Source organism: Elgaria multicarinata, chromosome 4 (assembly GCF_023053635.1).
Source record: "Elgaria multicarinata webbii isolate HBS135686 ecotype San Diego chromosome 4, rElgMul1.1.pri, whole genome shotgun sequence".
Lineage (NCBI taxonomy): Eukaryota > Metazoa > Chordata > Lepidosauria > Squamata > Anguidae > Elgaria > Elgaria multicarinata.
The window spans coordinates 6,304,189-6,329,242 of NC_086174.1; the positions used below are offsets into that span (position 1 = coordinate 6,304,189).

Here is a 25,054-nt window from a genome sequence, read left to right on the forward strand (position 1 = left end):
GGGAGAATAAAAAGGTCTTCACCTGGCGTCTAAAAGCATATAATGTAGGTGCCAAGCGAACCTCCTTAGGGAGCTCATTCCACAGCCGGGGTGCCACAGCAGAGGAGGCCCTCCTCCTGGTAGCCACCTGCCTCACTTCCTTTGGCAGGGGCTCATGGAGAAGGACCCCTGAGGATGACCTTAGGGTCCGGGCAGGTACATATGGGAGGAGGCGTTCCTTCAGATAGTCTGGCCCCAAGCCATTTAGGGCTTTAAATGTTAATACCAGCACTTTGAATCGGCCCAGACCTGGACTGGCAGCCAATGAAGCTGGAAAAGGACTGGCGTAATGTGGTCTCATCGGCCAGTCCCTGTTAGTAAGCGTGCTGCCCTGTTTTGCACCAGTTGAAGCTTCCGGACCGTTTTCAAAGGCAGCCCCACGTATAACGCATTGCAGTAATCTAAACGAGAGGTTATCAGAGCATGGATAACTGTAGCTAGGCTATCTCTGTCCAGATAAGGGCGTAGTTGGTATATCAGCCTGAGCTGATAAAAGGTGCTCTTTGCCACTGAGTTCACCTGTGCCTCAAGTGACAGTTCTGGATCCAAGAGCACCCCCAAACTACCTGTACCAGTGAGGGATGAAGCTCTCACGGGCGATTCCCCAGTTGGGAGTCAGCCCTCTCCAGAGCTTATCTCCTCAAGGCCAAATCTTACACACTCAGTGGGAAGTGAGGTTTCTTTCGGAGGTGAGCGTCCCGACAAGCTAGGGTCCGCCAGTAGCTCGAACGCACAGGGTGGAAGGAAGGTGTGAGAAAGTCAGTTCAATTACACCAGAACCTGCCTCCGCACCAGGCTCTCTGAAGTTTCGGGCATTTGGGAAGAGCCTTCCTATTCTTCTTGTGTGGACAATTGTCTTGCTTAGTGTGCATAGTTTTGCCTAGGGGGACGTTTCCAAGTGATTAGACTCTCTTCAGGTAGAAGAGATGTTTGGTGTTTAATAAAAGTTTTGTGGATTACTTAGCAAGAGTTTTCTGAGAAACACAACACTTATTCACAAATAGACAAAGTAGAAAGAGAAAGATTTTTTTAAAAAAAACCCAGAGAGTAATAATAAGAAAGACAACAGGAATGGTGAAAACAGTCCAAATCCTCAGAAAATACTTGAAAAAGCCAATGCTCAAAGGAGCAGAAGTTCCCCGTGAGGCAACCATAGGTATGCGCAAGAGATGGAGAAGAAGCCAATTAGGCTGGGCTTCTCTGTGGAAGCTGTGGGCAACTATGGGTTCCAGAAGCCCAATCTCTTGTTGTTCAAAGACTAGTAGATCTAGCTCTACAGCATTTAAGAACTGCTGTTAACAAATCTAGCTCTCCACTGCTCTACAATAATCTTAATAACTATGGACTCACTGCAGCTTCGTATCTGTATGCTTTAACCGTTGTGTTGCTATCAGCATTACTAGAAGGACGATGTAGTAAAATTCCGGTTAATGAATGGATATGTCCCTGTGGTTCTGGAGCAATAGAATCTGTTGAACATGTCATTTTGCATTGTAATATGTATGAGGCATGCAGAAAAAAGGTTCATCTTTCCTTTATTAACAGCCTTCTCTGGATGTAACCCCACAACGTTGGTATTAATCTGTTTAAGAGATGTGTCCTCCCGTATTACTGAAAGAGTCTCTAAGTTTCTCATGACCTCAATGAAAAATAACGCTGCAATCCTTCCGAGAGAAGTCACTCACGAAGCTGTATTTTGTTTTTATGTCACTTTTTATCTCTCCTTTGCATATTTTGGTGTTGGTTTTGCTGGTCTGCGACTGTAATAAAGAACGATTTGATTTGATTTGCAAGAGGTGTGCTGGGTGTGTCTCACAGAATCATAGAATAGCAGAGTTGGAAGGGGCCTACAAGGCCATCGAGTCCAACCCCCTGCTCAGTGCAGGAATCCACCCTAAAGCATCCCTGACAGTTGGCTGTCCAGCTGCCTCTTGAAGGCCTCTAGTGTGGGAGAGCCCACAACCTCCCTAGGGAACTGATTCCATTGTCGTACTGCTCTAACAGTCAGGGAGTTTTTCCTGATGTCCAGCTGGAATCTGGCTTCCTTTAACTTGAGCCCGTTATTCCGTGTCCTGCACTCTGGGAGGATCGAGAAGAGATCCTGGCCCTCCTCTGTGTGACAACCTTTCCAGTATTTGAAGAGTGCTGTCATGTCTCCCCTCCATCTTCTCTTCTCCAGGCTAAACATGCCCAGTTCTTTCAGTCTCTCTTCATAGGGCTTTGTTTCCATACCCCTGGAAACAAAGCCCAGGGCCTTCTCCGCTGTGGCACCCCGGTTGTGGAACGAGCTCCCCAGAGAGGTCCGCCTGGCGCCTACACTGTACTGCTTTCGTCGCCAGCTGAAGACCTTTTTATTCACTCAGTATTTTAACACTTAATTTTAACTTAAATTTAAATTTTACTGTTTTAACTCTGTATTTTAATCTTATATCAACTTTGCTGTGTGGTTTTATCCTGGTTGCGCTTTTTATACTGTATTTCGTAATTGTGTTTTAACCTGTTGGGTGTTTTACTGTGGTTTTAGTTTTTGTGAACCGCCCAGAGAGCTTCGGCTATTGGGCGGTATAAAAATGTAATAAATAAATAAAAATAAATAAATAAATAAATCATCCTGGTTGCCCTCTTCTGAACATGCTCCAGCTTGTCTGCATCCTTCTTGAATTGTGGAGCCCAGAACTGGACGCAATACTCTAGCTGAGGCCTAAGCAATAAACACCAAATTGAGCGGGGGGCATTGACTAGGGATGCTGAGGGGGATCCAGACGTGGTGGGAATGGCCCTCCAGCTGCTTTACCGCCATGCCTAAGAACCGCTGCCTCCGATTGCTCCTGGCAGCAGGAACGAAAAGGAATCGCTCTGCTGGGAGCCTCCCTGCCAGGAGTAGGGCGTCAGTGTCTACAGTGTTTAATAAATCAATGAATAAAATTAATGTCCTTTTTCATTGGGTATTCAGTAAATGTTTGCCTTTAAAAAAATTCCCTGAATGCACACTCTAATGAAATGCACTGCGCACACCTATGGAGGCAAACCGCTGTGGCAGTCAAAAGAGAACTGAAGGAAAGGTGGGAACCGGTTTCCCCTCCCCGAAAACATTTCCCGAAATGAGGCTTTGCACAGGCACAGAGCGCATACATGTGATGCACAGAAGTCATGAAGAAGTGGGCTTTTTCTGCTGTGGCACCCTGCCTATAGAATCACCTTCCCAGAGAGGCCAACCTGGTGCCTACCTTGTACTCTTTCCAGCCTCAGGTGAAGGCCTTTTTAAAAAATTATTTCCCCAGGCATTTCAGTCTTTTAGCTCTGCTTTTTTAAAATATGTAATTGAATTTTAAATCTCTGCATTGCTGCTAGGTTTTATTTTGGTTTGTACTTTTCATCCTGTGGTTTTAACCATTTATATTTTATTACCATTTATATTTTATTATGTGTTTTGTGATTTCAGTTGTTGTGAACTGCCTCCGGAGTTTCGGCAATTGGGCGGTATAGAAATCCAATGGATTAATCAATCAAATGATTAAGATTTCATTGCTGACAACCCGCTTAAGAGCTCATAATTGCACTTGTGTATATTCATCTCCTTCCAGAAAGGGAGCAATGTTAAGCCTGCCTGCAGCAAATGCCTTCTAGGACCTTAAGAGGACTGTGATGAGGTAGATGGGCTTTTCCCAACCTGACATCCTCCAGATGTGTTGCGCTACAAGTCCCATCACCTCTCACCACCATGCCCATGCTGACTGGGGATGATGGAACATGTAGTCCAACCAACCTGGTTGGGGAGGGCTGATTAGACCGTTAAAATGCTATGAGACTCTTTGCATAGGGTGACCATATGGAAAGGAGGACAGGGCTCCTGCATCTTTAACAGTTGTGCAGAAAAGAGAATTTCAGCAGGTGTCATTTGTATGCATGCAACACCTGGTGAAATTCCCTCTTCATCAGAACAGTTAAAGCTGCAGGAGCCCTGCCCTCTTTTGTAGCTGGTCACTCTAGTATAGCTTCTGGAGGTGTTAACTGTTGCGATGAAAAGGGAATTTCACCAGGTGCTGCATGCATACAAATGACATTTGCTGAAATTCCCTTTTCTATACAACTGTTAAAGATACAGGAGCCCTGTCCTGCTTCCTATATGGTCACCCTAGCTTTGCATTTATTTATTTATTGGCTACCTTTATAGACTGGCTTTCTGCCAAAGGATTTGACGTGGTTCAGAGTTTAAGACAGCAGTTTCCAAATATAAGAGATGGTATCAGCGGAGACAGGGAGAAGGAAAAGGCGGATGTAACTAGGCGGAAGACTTCGGATGCAATCGTACGCAAGTGTAGACAGCAAAAGTCCTACAACTCCCAGCATCCCCAGCCAGCTTGGGGATGCTGAGAGTTGTAGTTGTTGCGGTCTAAACACGCATAGGTTTGCACCCATAATGTTTTGCCCATCCAGGAGTAATCTATTCCTTCCTGGGAGGGATTTGCATGGATGAGTTTGCACGTTCTACAGCTACCGTTTACCTGAATTATAGCTGCAAAAAAGCAATGTGTAAATGGCTGCAGGGCTCCTTAGGAAGAACAGAACCAAGTCCCACCCCACCGTTTGCCTTTCATTTTCTTCTGTCATCTTCTCCCATTGCCAAAATGTAAACTGTTCGCCGGACCAGGTGTGTGTGTGTGTGTCTTTTTGGGTTGATGTTGGTTGGCTTTCCCCATGGCTGTTAGTTCACTGGGAACTTTTGGAGATCTGGAGGTGTGTACAAGGCTGGTCTCAGTGAATGTGTGCTTTGCTTTCTTGAGAGAAGGGAGAATATAGGTGACTGGGGAGTGGGTGAGTGTGGCGGTAGGAAAACTTCTAAAAGTTCATGTATCAAAGTAGAACAGCGTACTGTACTTACGCGTGTGGAGGCATTACAAGCAAGGCGATTGTCCGATCTTTTCCGAACCAGCAACAGCTTTCTGACACACCTATTCATACTTAATCTGTTTACTTTCTTCGTCTGACACCTGATTTTCCATCGAGATTGGAACGCGCCTTTGTTAAAATAATTACATTTTGCGTGTTAAACTTCGCAGATACCAAGGGGAGATCAAAGTGTAGAGGAAGGAGGCGGGGCGAAACAAGAACGAACACACACACCCCAATTCCATTTAATGAGATTTCGATCCCAACGTTTTATTTCATTCTTCAGAAGGCTGCAAGGGGGAACTGAAAACCACAAACGCCCCCAAACAGCCAATCGTGAGTTAAGAATCGAGGTCGAAGAGCAGGGTTCGATTCATGCATTAACAGGCAATGACCCACCGTTTCACCAAAAGCAATTCACCGCCTGCCTTTCGTGCCGCGATGGTCCTTTGAAGAGTGCCCACAAAATCGAAGGAATGCAGATATTGCGACCACAAATTAGCAGGCACACGTCACCCCCCCTCCGCCCCCCCAATCCAATCCCTGCTGCGCCATTGATTTCGGGTCTCTGTTACAGATGCCCTAAGGGGGCACATCGTTCAAGAAATCCTGGCCGCGGGACGCTCCTGTTGCAAATGGGCGAATGACCTTTTAACGTCACCGCGAGCATTTATGTAAGTCGGAAAAGCCACTTTAAAAAAAAAAAAAAAAGTCGTAAATCGACACTTCGTAATTAAGAGAAAAGGCGGCTCGTAGTTTGCGCGTTGTGGAATTGAAAGACGCAGGCACCGAAATGTGGCCCCTAGGGTTGGTGGTGTACAGAACCAAAGGATCTAGGCCAGCGTTTCCCGACGTCGCGCCCTCCGGATGTGCTGGGTTCCAACCCCCAACGCATCTGGGTTGGCATCAACACCCAACACCCCTTGCATCCTGCTGACGCTACCCTGTGGCCGCCTTCCAGTGCATTGTGGGAAATTGAAAGGGTGCCTTGAACCAGCCAGCCCAATGCTGCCTGTGCCCATGGCCGGTAAGCCTGCTAGAGCCCACTGGGGCAAGTGGTGAGGGGTGGGTGGGTGGAAACCGCCAGAGGGCAAACATAGAGCCGGCTCTCGTTCCCTCCTCGGCAGAAGAGGGACCCCCGGCGGCAACAAGCTGCACCAATTCCATCACTTTTCTGTGAAGGCACGGGGGGAATTGCTTGTGGCGACTGGCGCTCACCCAGCAACGGCTTGCCTATTTTGTCGTTGACTGATACCCTGCTTTTGGAGCAACGCCAGAGCGAGGGGCTTGGGGGCTGCCGCTTCAGTTTCTAGTCCTCCAAGAGCGCACGGTGTAGGACTAGGTCTGAGTGGACACGGTCCCCCTCCACCGCGTCTGTGAGCTTCTGGCGATTCTTCCAGGACTGGGACGGTACTGCAAATATGGGCCGAGATGGTTTGTTTGAATCTGGGTACGTTTGGATACTTGGCTAATGCATTATTACAGCCAAAAGGCCAACAATTCAAGTCATGCAAACGGTCCGGGGGTGGGGGGTGGGGGGTGGGGGCTGAGTTAACTGGAACGTTTCTTCTTCTTTGGCTTAGTGCTTCCGGCATCCTCCGCTGCATCCCGATCGATGTTTCTGTACTTTCTCTTCTTCTTCTTCTTTGGCCTTGGATCTTCTAAGTCACCTTTTCCTTCATCAGATGTTCCAAAGAAACAGGATCCGCTCTCCTGGGTGCCCTGTGGGGCAACATTGCAAGTAAGACTGCCATCAATGGCTGAGTGCTGAGAATTCTTCTTCTTCTTCTTCTTCTTCTTCCTCTTCTTCTTCTTTTTCTTCTGCGTTTCCGGCTCATCCACTTCTTCCCCACTTGAGCCAAGCGTTGCCCGTGGTTCTCCGCCCTCATTCTCAAGCCCGGAAGGTTTGTGGCTCTTTTTCTTCTTAGACTGAGACCCCAAAGCCGCCCCTGACACGCTGCTGACCCTACGCTGGGCTTTTTTGAGTTGTGCCATGCGCTTGGCAAAATACTCCTGTACGCTAAGAGCGCTGGTCACGGTATTGCTCATGTCCACCTCTTCAGGTGGTTCATTCTCCTCTTTGGGGTCTTCCTCCGGAGAGTCTGGGTTGGTAGCATCAACCTGTGAAGTGAAAGAGAGGAGGGTAGAGATCAGGCCAGTGAATGTAACCCAGTTACTGCCACAAAAAGGAGGTTTGGAACGTTCCAAGGTACATATTTGGGTGCACGATCCTGAACCATCTCATGGAACAAGATAGTCTTGAACAACTTCCATTCTACCAAACTGAACATAGCCCAATAATTTATTTATTTATTACATTTATATACCGCCCCACAGCTGAAGCTCTCTGGGCGGTTTACAACAATTAAAAATAGTAAACATTAAAAGTATGCAAAATTTAAAAACCATCAAAAACATAAAAAACAGTATAAAAACAACAATTCTGGGGTCCATTAAAAACAAACTTAATGTTGTTAAATGCTGTTAAAATGCCTGGGAGAAGAGAAAAGTCTTGACCTGGCGCCGAAAAGATAACAATGTTGGCGCGAGGTGAGCCTCATCGGGGAGATCATTCCACAGTCGGGGGGCCACCACCGAAAAGGCCCTCTCCCTTGTTGCCATCCTCCGAGCTTCCCTCGGAGTAGGCACTCGGAGGAGGACCTTAGATTCTGAGTGTAGTGTATGAGTGTAGTTCATGTCGGGAGAGGCGTTCCGTCAAGTATTGTGGTCCCAAGCCATGTAGGGCTTTATAGGTTAAAACCAGCATCTTGAATTGGGCTCGGAAACGTATAGGCAGCCAATGCAAGTGGGCCAGAATCGGTGTTATATGCTCAGACCTCCCTGTTCCAGCTATCAATCAGGCCTCCGCATTTTGCTTCCGGACCATCTTCAAAGGCTGCCCCATGTAGAGGGCATTGCAGTAATCTAATTTGGAAGTTACCAAAGTATGGACAACTGAAGCTAGGTTATCCCTGTCCATGACAGGGTATCCCTGTCATGGTTATCCATGCCTGCTGGTCCAACAGGGAGAGTGAAAGATCTCCTGTTGCTGCTGCCCATCTGTAATGGTTTGTTCAAGTAATTTTAGGCCCTGGAATTGTTGGTCTTCTGCGGGTCCCCCCGTTAGACGGCACACAACTAGCCCTTCCATTCTCCCCACCCTTCCATGGTTAACAACTGCTTCAACGTTCCTGATATGGTAGAACAACGATAAAACGGTTTGCCAACAAGAACCCTCCCCTCCCCCTCCCCCAGCACAGTCTGAGCATGTGCAGTCTTACATGATTAACTCAATTAAATCATTGCATCACCATGGCTATGGGATTAAACAGGAATTTGCTCCCACTGCCTGAATGACCTCATCACGTGCCACTGGCTGGCTGGTCATTTGGGGGCTGCCTGGGGGGTGGGGCAGGCGGGCAGTGGAATTTGCCCCAAAATTCAGGCCTAGTTGTACTCACCGCCTGTCTGGGAAGGTAAAAACCAAGGAGGGTGTCAAAGAAATGAACAGATCATAATAGATGGCAAATGAGCTGCATTTGGCTTGCGGGGGTAGGGGTGTAGGGATACCCATTTTGGGGGGATCTGGTCCTTTTGGGGCCCTAGGGATCCCTGCAATGCCCCTGACTCAGCTCGCATTTGGGAGCTGAGCCACAGTTAAGTTCCCCAAACCTGGCAACTTTCGGGTTTTTATACATTTTGTGCAAATAAGCATTTGTGCCAAATGGTGGCCGTACATTCTGCACAAATTGTGCTATTTGAGGCCACATTTTTGTGCAAAGGGCAACAAAATTCCTCCAACATCCTTACTTATGGGTCACAAGTTATGCAGGCCTGTAGGAATGGGGTAGAGTTTTATTTCACAGGACAAAATCCGCAGAGCAAACAGCATAAAGTGTTGGACACAGACCAATGTAGGGACTGGAATACTCAAGGCTGCAAAGTTCAAATTTTTTTAAAAGAGAGAGAGAGAGAGAGAGAGAGAGAGAGAGAGAGAGAGAGAGAGAAAGAGGCATTCCTAGGGAGAACTTACCCAGAGATTTTTAAGTGCCCCAAGAAACACTAATGGAATCTCAAGTGCAAAGTTTTTTTTGTTTCTCCGGACTTGGTCTTTGGAGTGCAGGACTCTCAGAAAGTTGCCTTCTCATTGTACGGCTTAATCAGCCAACATCGCCTTGGAATCAGGGCTCAACACAGCGATTTCCAAGCGGTGAGCCAGGAGGACAGGCTATCAGGGGCAGACCAACGGGTGCCACGAGACATGAACGGGTGGAATAATTAAATGCTCCCATGAGCCCCAAAAGACAGGATAAAATCACATTGGACAGAGGAGCAGGGGTTCGTGTCCTTATTCAGCTAGCAAGGAGTTCATGGCATGGCATGGAACTGAAAGCGTTCTACTCCCACCATCTGGGTATCCTGCATCCATCCGAGGCCTCCTGAGCTTTCTGACAGAGGGCAGGAGGCTGTTCTACATTCCACATCCAGCGTTCACTTAGCTCATCAACGAAGGCTACTCTAAGGGCTCGTCTACACCAAGCAGGATATTCCACTATGAAAGCGGTATATAAAAGGCAGGAGCCACACGACTGCTTTATAGCGGTACTGAAGTTGGTGGGGTCCATTGACAGATCTACACCAAGCAGGATAGAACACTATGAAAGTGGCATGAAAGCGGCATATGGGATGTGTCCATGGGCCCCAACAGTTGTCAGTGCACTTCAATACTGCCATAAAGCAGTGGTGTGGCTCCTGCCTTTTATATACCACTTTCATAGTGGAATATCTTGCTTGGTGTAGATTAGCCCTAAATCTGCCTCAAAGGCCCTGCAACCGTCGGGCCTCCACAGCATGCTTCTGGGTGAACACAGCGTCCTTCGGGATGTATGATTTCCACCCCCTCCTGTTCACAAATCACGTGAACGTGTCCCGTCTGCAGCCCCAAAAGAAATCAGGAAGGCAGTTCTTGGGAAATGTCTGCAATTTCCCAGACTTGTGTTTGCATTTGAAAATGCACACTTCTGCAAATCCACACTTTCATGCTTTAGCCTGGGGCGGTGGTGGAAATGCGTACTTTCAATTGGGGAAGCATTAGACCAACTGGTCTAAGCGTCTTCAAATCCAGCTCCTTGATTTTTAAAAGGCTGATTTTATCTGGCAATTTTTTTCCATTATTTTTCTGAAGGGGGGGGGGGAAATCCCCCCCCCCAATCAATGGAAAAGAACGAATAAGTTTATACAATGCAAGAACCGGGAATTCTGGGGTGTGTTTCTTGGATTGTGCTATAAGGGGGTGAGAGTGGAGGCTGGTGGCTCCGATGCCAGTGGGGCGGCAAATCCGCTCCGGGTTACAGTCAATCTCAATCAATCTTTATTTACTGTCAACAGACCATTATTATTGCATATAGGTACACAGACGTTAATAAAAAAATACATGACGGTAAAAAGAAAGGATACACGGAATAACGGGCTCAAGTTAAAGGAAGCCAGATTCCAGCTGGACATCAGGAAAAACTTCCTGACTGTTAGAGCAGTACGACAATGGAATCAGTTGCCTGGTGAGGTTGTGGGCTCTCCCACACTAGAGGCCTTCAAGAGGCAGCTGGACAACCATCTGTCAGGGAGGCTTTAGGGTGGATTCCTGCATTGAGCAGGGGATTGGACTCGATGGCCTTGTAGGCCCCTTCCAACTCCGCTATTCTATGATTCTATAAAAATCTGTAAAAATGCTAATCAGTAGGTTTAAAATAATGATCAGACATTCATGAGTGGCCTAATGAGAAGAGCCAGATGCAAAAATGTGGCCACTTGCTCAGCAATAGTCTTATTGGTGCCCTGAAGATAAAATAAACATAAGAGACTCGGGAGAGCAGCCAGGGAAACACTGCATAATAGGACCTATTAGGTCTTTCCTGGCCTCTTGATAGTAACTGCAGTAGAACAGTACATGCAAGATGGACTCCACCTTGACGTCATTACAGGGGCAGCGTCTAATATTCTTTGGCATTTTCTTGAATCTGCCCTCTAATAGCTTGGAGGGGAGAACACACTGAACCTTGCTAAGGAGAATGCCTTCCTATATTTAGGGATAGTTAGCCATCCCCGGGTGCTGACTGAAACCCGGAGTGGACTCATGACCCCACTGACGTCGGAGACACCAGCCTCCCCTGGGCAGTGGCCTGGGGGTGGGTGGGTAGCAAAATGTTTCCTCCCCCGCGCCTGCACCTTTCTTCCCCTTCTGACTGCAGCACCGTCCTGACGCCACACGTTACATGATGATGAATGTCTCCGCTCCCCCGACTCCAGCCAATTACCTCGGCAGCCACCACCACGGCCTGCTCCACCACGGATGAGCACCCCCGTCCTGCGCTCAGCCCTCTACGACACCTCCCCAAAACCGAAGCGGGCTTTTAAGCTGCCTTTGCGAATCCCCGCCGAGAAACGTTAACTGCCGTTCACCGAGCGCGCGACCGAACGAGGCGTGGAGGGAAGGGACTGAAAATGGAAAGGCCAGGATTCCGGTTGCCTTCCAGCCGGCGTCCGACGGTGCCCGCAGGCCTGGCTGGAAGGGCGGAATTCAAAGGGAAAGCCACGGTGCCGGGAAACAGGAACGCAGGCCAGCGACTCCTGCGTCGGGAGGAATTTTAATAACCACGGGCCACTGAGCACAGAGCTACCCGGGCATGGAGACAGGTAAAGGCAGTGTCAGGCCCAAAACAAACTTGCACACTTAGTTTCGGGGACGTTTATGGAGAACCGTTAATCATTTGGAAAACGCAGGCGGGTGCCAGGAACACTCCCTGGCCGCCTCGCATGACGGCCTCCCCGAGGAAGACCTGGAAACCAAGCAGAAGCGACGGCGGCCATGCTGAACACGGCTGCCAGGCCCCGTCGGGTGGTGGCGTCGGGCGGGAAGAACGGCCCGCAGCCGCCACTGCCAGGCTGGGCCGCACCTGCACCAAGCAAGTGCACCCAGCCACCGACGGGCTAGAAGCCTGCTGGTGCCGGTGCCCCATGCCTGCAGCGCCCCTCACCATTGATGCCACCTCTTGACACCCGCTGGGAAGGATGGTGGGCCCTTTCGGCCTCGGTCATAGAATCATAGAATAGCAGAGTTGCTACCACGCAGTGGCAGCGCCTGAGTACTCCTAGCTGCTGCCCTCACCAGCCGCGTCGGCAGATCATAGAGTCATAGAACCGTAGAGTTGGAAGGGGCCTACAGGGCCATCGAGTCCAACCCCCTGCTCATTGCAAGAATCTACCTTAAAGCATCCCTGACAGAGGGTTGTCCAGCTGCCTCTTGAAGGCCTCGAGTGTGGGAGAGCCCACAACCTCCCTAGGTAACTGTCCATTGTCATACCGCTCTAACAGCTAGGAAGTTTTTCCTGATGTCCAGCCGGAATCAGACTTCCTTTAACTTGAGCCCATTATTCCATGTCCTGCACTCTGGGAGGATCCTGGCTCTCCTCTGTGGGACAACTTTTTAAGTATTTGAAGAGTGCTCTCATGTCTCCCCTCCATCTTCTCTTCTCCAGGCTAAACATGCCCAGTCCTTTCAGTCTCCCTTCATAGGGCTTTGTTTCCAGACCCCTGATCATCCTGGTTGCCCTCCTCTGAACACGCTCCAGCTTGTCTGCATCCTTCTTGAATTGTGGAGCCCAGAACTGGACACAACACTCTAGATGAGGCTTAACCAATGCCGAATAGAGGGGAACCAGGACCTTGTGCAATCAATGCTCTGGTTTGCCCATGTGGCAAGAGCAGTTCCTAAATCAGCCACGTATTACACTGCTACAATACATCCCTGATTCCGAGGGAACGGTGGCTGGCTGCCTACATCTATTTACTTAAAACATTTCTTGGCGACCTTTCTGGGACGAAGCTCTCGCAAGGCGGCTTACAACAATAAAATACACAAAAACAGTTAAAATATTGAAAGTGATAGAAACACCGACACAATGAAACAGCAATTAAAAACGAAAGCCAACAATAAAACTAGCAATAGCAATGGCACGATGCCTACTCATACCACGAGAAGGCCACGGTAAAATTGTATGTTTTCAAGGCCTTTTTCAAAGCCTGCAAGGACCAGGCATCACCACCACCATCTCCTCTAGTACCAACAGATAGTTACGTACTGGACGGAACGAACAGCTGTGACAGTCGGAGAGGCGTTTGCCAGGGTTTGGGGAATTAACTTTTGAGCTGCACCCAGACAACTTTGACTATTGTGTGGTTTAGAAATATGGTAAATGAATCGATAAATTGTTGAGCTAGTGGGCCAAAGAATTGCAGCTCCTTGTCGGGAGGTCAGAGCTGATAGGATCATGGCAGCTTTGAACATAAGAACATACGAAGAACCATGACGGATCAGACCGAGGATCCATCTAGTCCAGCACTCTGTTCACACAGCGGCCAACCATGGACCAACAAGGCAGGACATGGTGCAACAGCACCCTCCCACCCATGTTTAGCCTGGAGAAGAGAAAATTGAGGGGAGACATGAGAGCACTCTTCAAATGGTTAAAAGGTTGTCACACACAGGAGGGCCAGAATTGCTTCTCGATCCTCCCAGAGTGCAGGACACGGAATAACGGGCTCAAGTTAAAGGAAGCCAGAGTCCAGCTGGACATCAGGAAAAACTTCCTGACTGTTAGAGCAGTACGACAATGGAACCAGTTACCTAGGGAGGTCGTGGGCTCTCCCACACTAGAGGCCTTCAAGAGGCAGCTGGACAGCCATCTGTCAGGGATGCTTTAGGGTGGATTCCTGCATTGAGCAGGGAGTTGGACTCAATGGCCTTGTAGGTCCCTTCCAACTCTACTATTCTATGATTCCCCAGCAACTGGTGCACACAGGCTTACTGCCGCTGATACTGGAGGTAGGGATGTCTCCTCCAGTAGGTATGTCTCCTCTGACAGCAGGGGGGATGGGGGGAGTTGTAGTCTAACACCTCTAGAGGGCATCAGGTTGGAGAAGTCTGTACACGTTCCTCCTTGTGTCTTGAACTCTTGGCCATTGCTTCTCTGCAGAATCTGATTCCTGTTTAAACCTTCCTCCACCTGCTTCTTTCTCATAAGAATCTAAGAAGTGCCCTGATGCTGTATCAGATCGAGGGTCCATCTAGTCCAGCACTCTGTTCACACAGGGGCCAACCAGCTGTCGACCAGGGACCAACAAAGCAGGACATGGTGCAACAGCACCCTCCCACCCATGTTCCCCAGCAACTGGTGCACACAGGCTTACTGCAGCTGATACTGGAGGTAGCACACGACCATCAGGCACTGACAGCCTTCTCTTCCTGGAATAGATCCAACCTCCTTTTAAAGCCATCCAAATGGGTGGCCATCACTGCATCTTGTGTTAGTAGATTCCAAAGTTTAACTATGCGCTGTGTGAATAAGCTTTGGTGAGTGATCTGGGGAACAGTGTGAGATGGGGAAAGATTTGGGGCTCTTGGTTCCCTGATACATAGCAGAAATCTGCATTTATGTGAGCTTTTTAAACTTCTCCCTGTGTGGAGATTAAAGAAAGCGACTAAAAAAATACACATCCGTGGTATTTGACTCTTGTCAATATGCAAGGAATCTATAGATCGAGTGGTTCAAAATGGTCAAAGTAAGGAATAGACAAGGCTGGTTTTAGACGTATCTGGTGGGTCAGCCTATATATTAAGAATTACTGGACATATTATTGTTGTTTTTATACTTTTGGTGGTTTTAAGTTTTGTATATGTTTTTAATGTTCATTGTTTTTAACTTTTGTAAACCGCTCAGAGAGCTTCGGCTATGGGGCGGTATATAAATGTAATAAATAAATAAATACGTAATCAAATGGAACATGCTTTTTGAGTGTGCAATCTGATGAAATTGTGAAGAAACTGCTTATTGTTAGAGCAAGCAGTTTTCGTTGGAATATTGAATTTACAACTAGAAAGGAAATATGCTTTTAGTACAACAAACATTCATTTCGGCGCTAAATAAAAACTGGATCCACTTCCATTCCTTTGTTAATAGAATGGTCTGGTGAGCTGTGCTATCAAAGACAGATTAGCAAAACAGACTTCATGTAAATACAATCAACATGCCCTTCTTGATGGATTTATGTCACAGTGTCCCTTTGACAGATTATGGGTAGATACGATGTGACTTAAGTAATATTGAAACGTTTTTGATATGGTCAAGAAGCCTGTCCTAAAATATTTGGGGTGGGGGGACACAGTGGTAGTAATCACAACATTTCCTTTTGTGAAAGTTTTAAGCAATTGTTTTGCTAATATGGGGACTTGTATTAGGTTACTTGATCATATATGTATAAACACCCTCAACTTGCCCAGTAGCATCCCATCCCAGTCCAGTAAAAAACGTCAAAGTGGTGAGAAAATCTTGCAGCCAATTTCCTCACCCATTTTGACATATTTCCCTGGACTTCTCCCTGTCTCAAGGGCACAGTTTCATCCACCCATCCCATCTATCATTCATTTACTATTCATTCATTCATTCATTCATTCATTCATTCATTCAAGGTATTTTTACTGATTGATTGACTGATGGATTATTTGCATTTGTATACCGCCCCATAGACGAAGCTCTCTGGGAGGTTCACATACTTTTGGTATCTCAGGGCCTTCTCTGCTGTGGCACCCCGCCTGTGGAATGAGCTCCCTAAGGAGGTTCGCTTGGCACCTACGTTATATGCTTTTAGACGCCAGGTGGAAGACCTTTTTATTCTCCCAGCATTTTAACAGTCTATAAATAAATTTTAATTTGGTGTTTTAAATTTGTAATTTTGCATTGCTGCTGTTTTTATCTGGTTGAGCTTTTATATTGTATTTTATATTATGGGTTTTATACTGTCGTTTTATACTTCGAATGTTTTTAATTTTTGTGAACCGCCCAGAGAGCTCCGGCTATTGGGCGGTATAGAAATGTAATAAATAAATAAATAAATAAATCTTTCTCTTCGGTCAAAAGGCTGCCAGAGCTGCTTAGAAGAACCAATCATAAGACAGGGCCTGACTTGGACTAATTGTGATGATGATATGAAACGCAAGGAAAGGAATTGGGAGAGAGGAGGAAGGAAGGAAACCATGACAGTGATGTTTAAACCAGTTGCCCAGATGGCCGGGAATACACCTATTTTGAAAACAGTTGTGCTCAGGTCTGCGTTGCACCTATTGCCTTTCTGGGCTGGCCTGTTCCCCTTTTCTTTCTCCTCTTCTGCAGCTTCATGGTTTGCTCTTTTCTATTTCTCCTTGCTCAGCTTTTACTTTCCTAGGCCCACTCCTGTGCATTTCTGCACCTTTCCTAGGCCCACTCTGCCTGCCCTGCTTCTCTAGGGTGCTGTTGCACCTGTGTCCTGCTTGTGGGTCCCTGGTCAACGGCTGGCCGGCCACTGTGTGAACAGAGCGTGTGGATTAGACGGACCCTCGGTCTGCTCCAGCATCAGGGCTCTTCTTATATTTTTTTAGGATTTGAGCCGTTCCAGCCAATGACAGCTGGCACCCGTCCATAGAATCATAGAATAGCAGAGTTGGAAGGGGCCTACAAGGCCATCGAGTCCAACCCCCTGCTCAATGCAGGAATCCACCCTAAAGCATCTCTGACAGAGGGTTGTCCAGCTGCCTCTTGAATGACTCTAGTGTGGGAGAGCCCACAACCTCCCTAGGGAACTGGTTCCATTGTCGTACTGCTCTAACAGTCAGGAAGTTTTTCCTGATGTCCAGTTGGAATATGGCTTCCTTTAACTTGAGCCCGTTATTCCGTGTCCTGCACTCTGGGAGGATCGAGAAGAGATCCTGGCCCTCCTCTGTGTGACAGCTTTTTAAATATTTGAAGAGTGCTCTCATGTCTCCCCTCAATCTTCTCTTCTCCAGGCTAAACATGCCCAGTTCTTTCAGTCTCTCCTCACAGGGCTTTGTTTCCAGACCCCTGATCATCCTGGTTGCCCTCCTCTGAACACGCTCCAGCTTGTCTGCGTCCTTCTTGAATTGTGGAACCCGGAACTGGACGCAATACTCTAGATGAGGCCTAACCAGGGCCGAATGGAGAGGAACCAGAACCTCACGTGATTTGGAAGCTATACTTCTATTAATGCATCCCAAAAGAGCATTTGCCTTTGTCCACCCGTAGCTTGTTCTGCTTCTCGGTGACACTAGCCAATTGGCTGCCAGGGGCTTCACCCCTACAGAGTGACGTCACTTACTTACTAAATCTCTAAAGGTGCGCAGTCCGCAGCCTCCCTTAGGGGCCTGTTCTAAGAACCACCCACCCGCCCCGTGCATTTCTGAGGGCAAGTAACCATGCAGTGTCTTTGTGTGGAAAGGGAGAGAATGGGACCCAATTACACGTAATGGCAGGGCCCCCAACAGAGACAGCCTGGGAGATGGTAGAGACGGAGCAACGGATCAGGCACAGTCAGAGCGGGACGCCGCCTCAGTGGATGGGCATTTCGGCTTGCAAGGGACGTCACATTTTTCTTTTTCAGGACGTGTTGGCCACATGGGATTTACTTCTTTAAAGACAAACAAACACATAGCGGCACGATCAATGAAGAGGACAAATGGGACCTGCAATAACATGCTCACTGTTCCAGTTTGCCAGCCATGCCCTCCTCCACGATACTCCATTCCAATTCAACTCCCACATAGTTTTGTCTCCCCCAACCCCTGTCAGCATTCTGCAGCCCCTGGGAATGCTCAGAACTCACTGGCCATTTGGGGGGTGTCCCCTTTGATGGAATTTCGGGTGGGAGGGTGTAGGAAGCCCACACTGCAGCAGAGGGACACTTCAATTGTTCAGTAAAGAAGGAGAGACTTCAGGAATGGAAAAGGGCAGGTTGGCAGAGGTCTCTGCCATTTCCCCCTCATTATTATCACCGTATTTCTTCGATTGTAAGACACAATCGATTGTAAGACGCATACTAATTTCAGCACCATCAACAGAAAAAAAAAGCTTTGATTCTAAGAAATAATAAACACACCTGCAATTCTAAGACACACCCCATTTTTAGAGATGTTTATATGGGGAAAAAAGTGTGTCTTAGAATCGAAGAAATACATTATTATTATTATTATTATTATTATTATTATTATTATTATTATCATCATCATCGTCGTCATCATCATCATTTATATACTGCCCCATAGCCGAAGCTCTTTGGGCAGTTTACAAAGATTAAAAACAGTGAACATTAAAAACAAATATACAAAATTTAAAACCATAAAAACAGGCAATATCCATTTAAAAACAATTATTCTGGAGTCAGTTAAGGGGAAAAAAACCCTCAGCCTATGCTGTTAAATGCCTGGGAGAAGAGAAGTCTTGACCTGGTGCCAAAAAGATAACAATGTTGGCACCAGGTGAGCCTCGTCAGGGAGATTGTTCCATAATTGGGGGCCACCACTGAAAAGGCCCTCTCCCTTGTTGCTATCCTCTGAGCTTCCCTTTAATGGGCTTTAGGCAGCTATATCCATGCCTCTCACCTCCTCCTCTTTCCAATTCCCCTCCCATCATTTCTTAGGACTGATCCACTATTTCTTAGGAGATGTCCTGCATATAAACATCTCTTCTCCACACACTGGGGCAGTTCTTCCCTTTCCCAAAGCCTATTCAACGTTTCTTTCCTTTCTATCCAGCTTGAGGATTGACACACTCTCCAATGCCATGTTTTAGAAGGCTCAGCCACAAAAATGCTCAACTTTGGTTATATCGTGCGCACTGTAATTAACAAACAACAGGGGTGATCCTACCAATTTCAGTGGAAGGCTGCTGAAAATGTCTCCCAAATTAAGGGGAATTAAAACGTGCTTATCTTTGGCTGGAACTTGCCCTCAACATCCCTTACACTCTGCATGAACAGGTTTTCAGCTGTAGTGAACAGTTAGTAAATACTGGAGGGGATGAATACGGGGAAGACCAGAACAATAAACTAAATAAATCTGGGTGAACAGAATCCCACAAATTGGAATTCTCCCTGCAACACACACACACACACACACACACACACACACACACACACACACACACACCCCTGCATACCACACGTTTAAGGAATTGTTCATTATAGGGCCAGGATCTCTTCTCGATCCTCCCAGAGTGCAGGACATGGAATAACGGGCTGAAGTTACAGGAAGCCAGATTCCGGCTGGACATCAGGAAAAACTTCCTGACTGTTAGAGCAGTACGAGAATGGAATCAGTTACCTAGGGAGGTTGTGGACTCTCCCACACTAGAGGCCTTCAAGAGGCAGCTGGACAACCATCTGTCAGGGATGCTTTAGGGTGGATTCCTGCACTGAGCAGGGGGTTGGACTCGATGGCCTTAGAGGCCCCTTCCAACTCTACTATTCTATGATTCTATGTAATCAATTCTTAACAGGAATCTGTAAGTTATATCTAAGGACCGAATCCCAAAGAATTCCAAACAGTAAACAAAACAGGAAAGCAACATTAGTTGTATATGCAGTGTACTATACAACATGGGGTGGGAAGGACCTGTGGTTCTCCATTTTTTGCTGGACTCCAATGCCTATCAGCACCAGAAATGATGGGAGTTGTAGTCCAGCAATACCTGGAAGACTGCAATTTCCCCATCCCTGCAATACGGAATGACTCAGCGCAAGACAGCCACAATAAGGAACACATCCATGCAGTGTTCAGCTTAAGAGAAACAGAGAGATGACACTCAGGTCTGCCTGGTAGTGCGATTCTCAGGAGTGCAGGGACTGGCTGTGGGCAGGATTACGTACACCCACTCCTCTGGGCTACCTACCAGTAAGACACACCCAATATTTTATGAATGGCCTGGGTGCCACAGTGTCTCAAATGAAGCAATGGACCCAGCCAGGTGTCCTCCAGAGGTTTTGGACTTCAACTCCCATCAGATCCAGCCAGCACCACTAATGGTCTGGAATTCTGGGAGTTGTAGTCCAAAACATCTGGAGAGCACCAGGTTGGGGGAGGACTGCAATAAATTCTAGGTTTTAGTGCCACCCATTTGAAAAGGTTGACCCAGGAACAAAATGGAGGAAATGAGAGAATAATCTGCAAAATAGGGGGGTGGGGGGAGGCAGAATAAAAGTAAAGCACCCCCAAAAATGCACTAAAGGCCCCAATCAGTCTATCTGTACGTCCGAGGGTTGAGAACAGGGTGTAAAAGCAGATTACCGAGATAAGCTCTTTGGAAAAAGTGATGCCACCACTGGAAAAACCCTGAAGACGGAAAAGGATTCCAGAAGCGATTGCAGGAGGAAACTGTGTCAAGAAGGCAAGGGCAGGGTTTCTCAGGAAGCCAGGGTGCTTTTGAAACTGGGAATAATTGCCACCGCTGGGAATCTTAGTTTGCCACGTGCTGGGAAAAGGAGCGAGGCCAATCAGTCAAATTAAAAGTTATTTTTTGGGGGGGGGGGATGGAGGAAAATAATCAATTCATCCAGAACGGCTGTCTTTCGGCATCTTCTCTTTAACGGCGCGTGTCAAAAGTTCCGTTTCCTTTCCTCTTAAGGAAGAAGGTTCACGGAGGAAGAAGAAGAAGAAGAAGGCAGGACGGAAACGTAAAATCGATCCCCAGATTTGCAGCGCGGAAGGGACGAAATTGATCGTTCCGTGCAGCTCGATCAATCCCGTCCCACAGCAGAAGTGGCAACAACAGGTATTTCCTGTTTTGCAGCACAGATGGGAGGAGGAGGAGGAGGAGGTGGCTGGGCTTGGAAGAAAACCCCAGAGGTTGCCCTTAAACCAATTCCTTGCCGGTAAATGTGTCCCCTTGTCCTACAACCGTAATTGTCGAAGGAGGTTCAGATGCAAAGGGCTACGAGCTCAGGGAAGAAGAGAACTTGCTGCAAGCAGCCCAGAACGGAAGCTGGTTCACACAGCTATTGCATTGCTCTCTGTAGTATAGTGGTTGTGGGAGAGGCAACAGACCTCTCTCTCTCTCTCTCTCTCTGGCAACGACCGCCTCTGAGCCTGGAAGTGGCATTGAGCCAGGGACAGACCTATCTCCTGCCAGGAATGTGTCTAGGTTGCTTTTCAAGTCACCTAAACCAGATTCCCCCAACCCGGCGCCCTCCAGATGGGTTGGACTTCAACGCCCATGGGCGTTGAAGTCCAACCCATCTGGAGGGCGCCGGGTTGGGGGAAGGCTGCCCCTAAACTAAAGGCCGTGACTGCATTTGGTGGAAGTGAGCTTACCTGCGGCTTACCTAGGCTATCTGAAGGAAAGCCTCCTCCCGTATGTACCTGCCCGGACCCTAAGGTCATCCTCAGGGGTCCTTCTCCGCGAGCCCCTGCCAAAGGAGGTGAGGCTGGTGGCTACCAGGAGCAGGGCCTTCTCTGCTGTGGCACCCCGGCTGTGGAATGAGCTCCTTCAGGTGGTTCGCTTGGCACCTACATTATATGCCTTTAGATGCCAGGTGAAGACCTTTTTATTCTCCCAGCATTTTAATAAAGTCTATAAATAAATTTCAACTTGATGTTTTAAAGTTGTAATTTTGCATTGCTGCTGGTTTTTTTTTATCTGGTTGAGCTTTTATATTCTGTTTTAGATTATGGTTTTATACTTTTGAATGGTTTAAATTTTTGTGAACCGCCCAGAGAGCCCGGGCTATTGGGCAGTATAGAAATGTAATAAATAAATAAATAAATAAATAGGCACTGCGTAATGAAGCACCTCCTGCCGGTCATTGGGAGGGAAAAAAATGTCTCTCTGTTTTATAAACCTCGGTCATGCTGCCCCCCCCCCAATCTCCTGACGTCAGACTCACACCACAGAGGAGAGCACCTGTGCTAGGGTGACCATATGAAAAGGAGGACAGGGCTCCTGTATCTTTAATAGTTGCATAGAAAAGGGAATTTCAGCAGGTGTCATTTGTATGCATGCGGCACCTGATGAAATTCCCTTTTCATTGCAACAGTTAAAACCTCCAGAAGCTATACTAGAGTGACCAGCTAAAAAGAGGGCAGGGCTCCTGCAGCTTTAACTGTTCTGATAAAGAGGGAATTTCACCAGGTGTTGCATGCATACAAATGACACCTGCTGAAATTCCCTTTTCTACACAACTGTTAAAGATGCAGGAGCCCTGTCCTCCTTTCCATATGGTCACCCTATGCAAAGAGTCTCATAGCATCTTAACGGTCTAATCAGCCCTCCCCAACAAGGTTGGTTGAACCATATGAAAAGGAGGACTGGGCTCCTGTATCCTTAAGTTTCATAAAAAAGGGAATTTCAGCAGGTGTCATTTGTATGCATGCGGCACCTGGTGGAATTCCCTCTTCATCACAGCAGTTAAAGCTGCAGGAGCTATACTGGAGTGACCAGCTTTAAAAGAGGGCAGGGCACCTGCAGCTTTATTTATTTTTTTATTTATTTATTTAAGTATTTTTATGCCGCCATTCAGCCAAAAAAGGCTCTCATGGCGGCTTACAAAAGTATTTCTTGACAGTCCCTGCCCACAGGCTTACAATCTAAAAGACATGACACAAAAGGAAAGGGGATTGGGAGGGAGGAGGAGGAGGGGGAAAAGGAAAGCAAACTCAGGCACTACAATCTTAGTTGGAAAGTTCAGCAGTTGCAGTTGACAGCAGGAGGGAGGGGGCTCTCAGCTGGAGCTGGACCCAGGCACGGTGGAGAGGTGCCTGGCTGCTGCTTCCTCCCTCACTGGTGGCCTCTGCAGAGACAGTTGGTAGCAGGAGGGAGGGGGCTCTCAGCTGGAGCTGGACCCAGGCACGGTGGAGAGATGCTTGGCTGCTGCTTCCTCCCTCACTGGTGGCCTCCCCATATATACAAATGACTCCTGATGAAATTCCCTTTTCTATACAACTGTTAAAGATACATGAGCCCTGTCCTCCATTTTCTAGGGTCACCCTACAGGGCCTGTGCATCACCGATGGCCCACACCGGAGCAAACGCTCATCCCGTTACGTGAAAAACTGCATCCAGCTCTGAGAGCAGAAGGAAAAAACCCTCTTCTCTTCCCAGGTTAGCATCAGAGCTGTGCCCCCGCCCTCAAATGATGCCCACTAAAGCAAGGCCAGTCAGTCCCTGTGTTCTGCTCCGCGTGCAGCCAAGACGTGGAGGTAGTTATAATATTTATATCCTGTCTTTTTCCCTCTTGCAAGCCAGCGTATGTGGGGCCATCCTCCTCTCCCTTTTTATCTTCGCAACAACAACCCTGTGAGGTTGATTAGGCTGAGAGTCAATGACTTGCCCAAAGCCACCCAGTGGGTTTCCATGGCCGAGTTACCCTCCCCCCTCCCCCCGGAGCGCATTTTAATAGTATATAAATTTAATTTTAACTTTGCTGTTTTAAATTTGTATTTTAAGTTTGTATTTCTGCACTGCTGCTGCTTTTCATAGAATCACAGACTCATAGAATAGCAGAGTTGGAAGGGGCCTACAAGGCCATCGAGTCCAACCCCCTGCTCAATGCAGGAATCCACCCTAAAGCATCCCTGACAGAGGGTTGTCCAGCTGCCTCTTGAAGGCCTCTAGTGTGGGAGAGCCCACAACCTCCCTAGGTAACTGGTTCCATTTTCATACTGCTCTAACAGTCAGGAAGTTTTTCCTGATGTCCAGCTGGAATCTAGCTTCCTTTAACTTTAACAGCAGGGCCTGCTCCAATTGGGCTGTCCTCACAAGCCCTGGGAGATGAGGAGACAAACAAGGTCATGGCTCCAGACCTTCTGAAAGAGTACTGTGTGTTTTCCTCCTCCCTCCCCATCCCTCTTTCCTTGTGCGTCACATCTTTTTTAGATTGCATGCCTGCGGGCAGGGTTGTCGTGCTCCCTGAATGATTGTCAGCCGCCGAGGAGTGGAGTAAAAAAATACTTTCAGTAGCTAAACGCGTCGCCTTTGAACATGGAGGTTCTGCAAAACCATCACAGCTCCCTGTCACTGACTGACTGCCGATCCTCAATGGATTTGCCAAATTAGCCTTGAAAGGCAGGGGCCCTGTGTGTCTGTCCTGAACTGCCAGCCAGTTAATTTCACTGGAAGGCCGTGAGGTTGATCCATCTTGTAGGACAGACTCCAGTAGCGCCGGTAGGAACAGGCACCTTCAACTATAGCCTTCTGTTCTTAAATAGCAAGCTCCCCAGGGGAGGAGGGCAACCCCTCCAACTTTCCCCGCGGAAAGGCACGGAGTCCGTCCCGTGCCAAGAGGAAGCTGCAGCTCCTGCCGGCGCTGGCGCAGAGGCCCGGCTCAGCAGGGGAGCCAGCAGGTCCCAACAGAACACGGAGCAAACCTGAGCCAAGCGGATTGCCTTTCTTCAAGGAAGAAGAGCATGCTGGGACATGTAGTTTCTCGCTTCTGCAAGGACGAAGCCCTCCCCCTGGGCAACTTTTGAACTCCATCCTGCAGTGCTAAGTCTGGTTAACTACCTCCAGCCTGTAAAACCAGACACTAGCAAGAAGGGGGCCTTCAGCTGTTTTGGATTGGGCCTCCTGCCGCCTGGGCCTTATGAGAGCTGTAGTCCAAAACTTCTGGAGGGCACCAGCCGGCCTGCCCTTGCAACAGTGAACCATCAACAGCTCAGATGCAGACGTCTACCCTTTGTTTCCATGTGGGCAAAGGATGCAATTTGAAACTGCGTTCATTAAGCACTCTCGGCCTGCTGTTTCCCTAGAGCTCAATGCTTTGCACGGAGAAGGAAGGGCCTGGGTTTGAGTTAAAAAAAAGAAAGAACAGCATCAGGTAGCACATGCTGGGGGAAAGGGCACCCAGGACTAGTGCTGATGGCAATTAGACAGACCTGCCTCCGGTATCTGAGGCAGTGGGCCTGTGTGCACCAGTTGCTGGGGAACATGGGCAGGAGGGTGCCATTGCACCGTGTCCTGCTTTGCGGGGCCCTGGTTGATGGCTGTGTGAACAGAGTGCTGGACTAGATGGACCCTCGGTCTGATCCAGCATCAGAGCTCTACTTAGGTTCTTATGCTCTCATCCAATTGCGATGGATTTTCTCCCAGGGTGCCCATTGCGGCTTGTGCTCTTATCTTATTGTTTGAAATGAAGCTGGCATCTCCCGACTGGATTCTGGCGCCTGGGCAAAAACCATATGGCCAGCCTTTGTGGAATGGTTGCTCCAATCAATCAATCAAACAATCAATCAATCAATAGCACCACAAGTAAA

The 25,054-nt window shown here is 47.9% G+C and overlaps 1 protein-coding gene across 1 annotated transcript in view; it reads right to left on the bottom strand.

The window, feature by feature from the left end:
* Positions 1-4,994: 4,994 nt before the first annotated feature.
* Positions 4,995-25,054, bottom strand: part of PINX1 (PIN2 (TERF1) interacting telomerase inhibitor 1) — a 76,534-nt gene continuing 56,474 nt past the window's right edge. Inside the window, exon 7 of the mRNA XM_063123765.1 lies at positions 4,995-7,050. Coding sequence (XP_062979835.1) covers positions 6,481-7,050 — 570 coding nt within the window. The 3' untranslated portion in view covers positions 4,995-6,480. The remainder of the gene's footprint in view (positions 7,051-25,054) is intronic.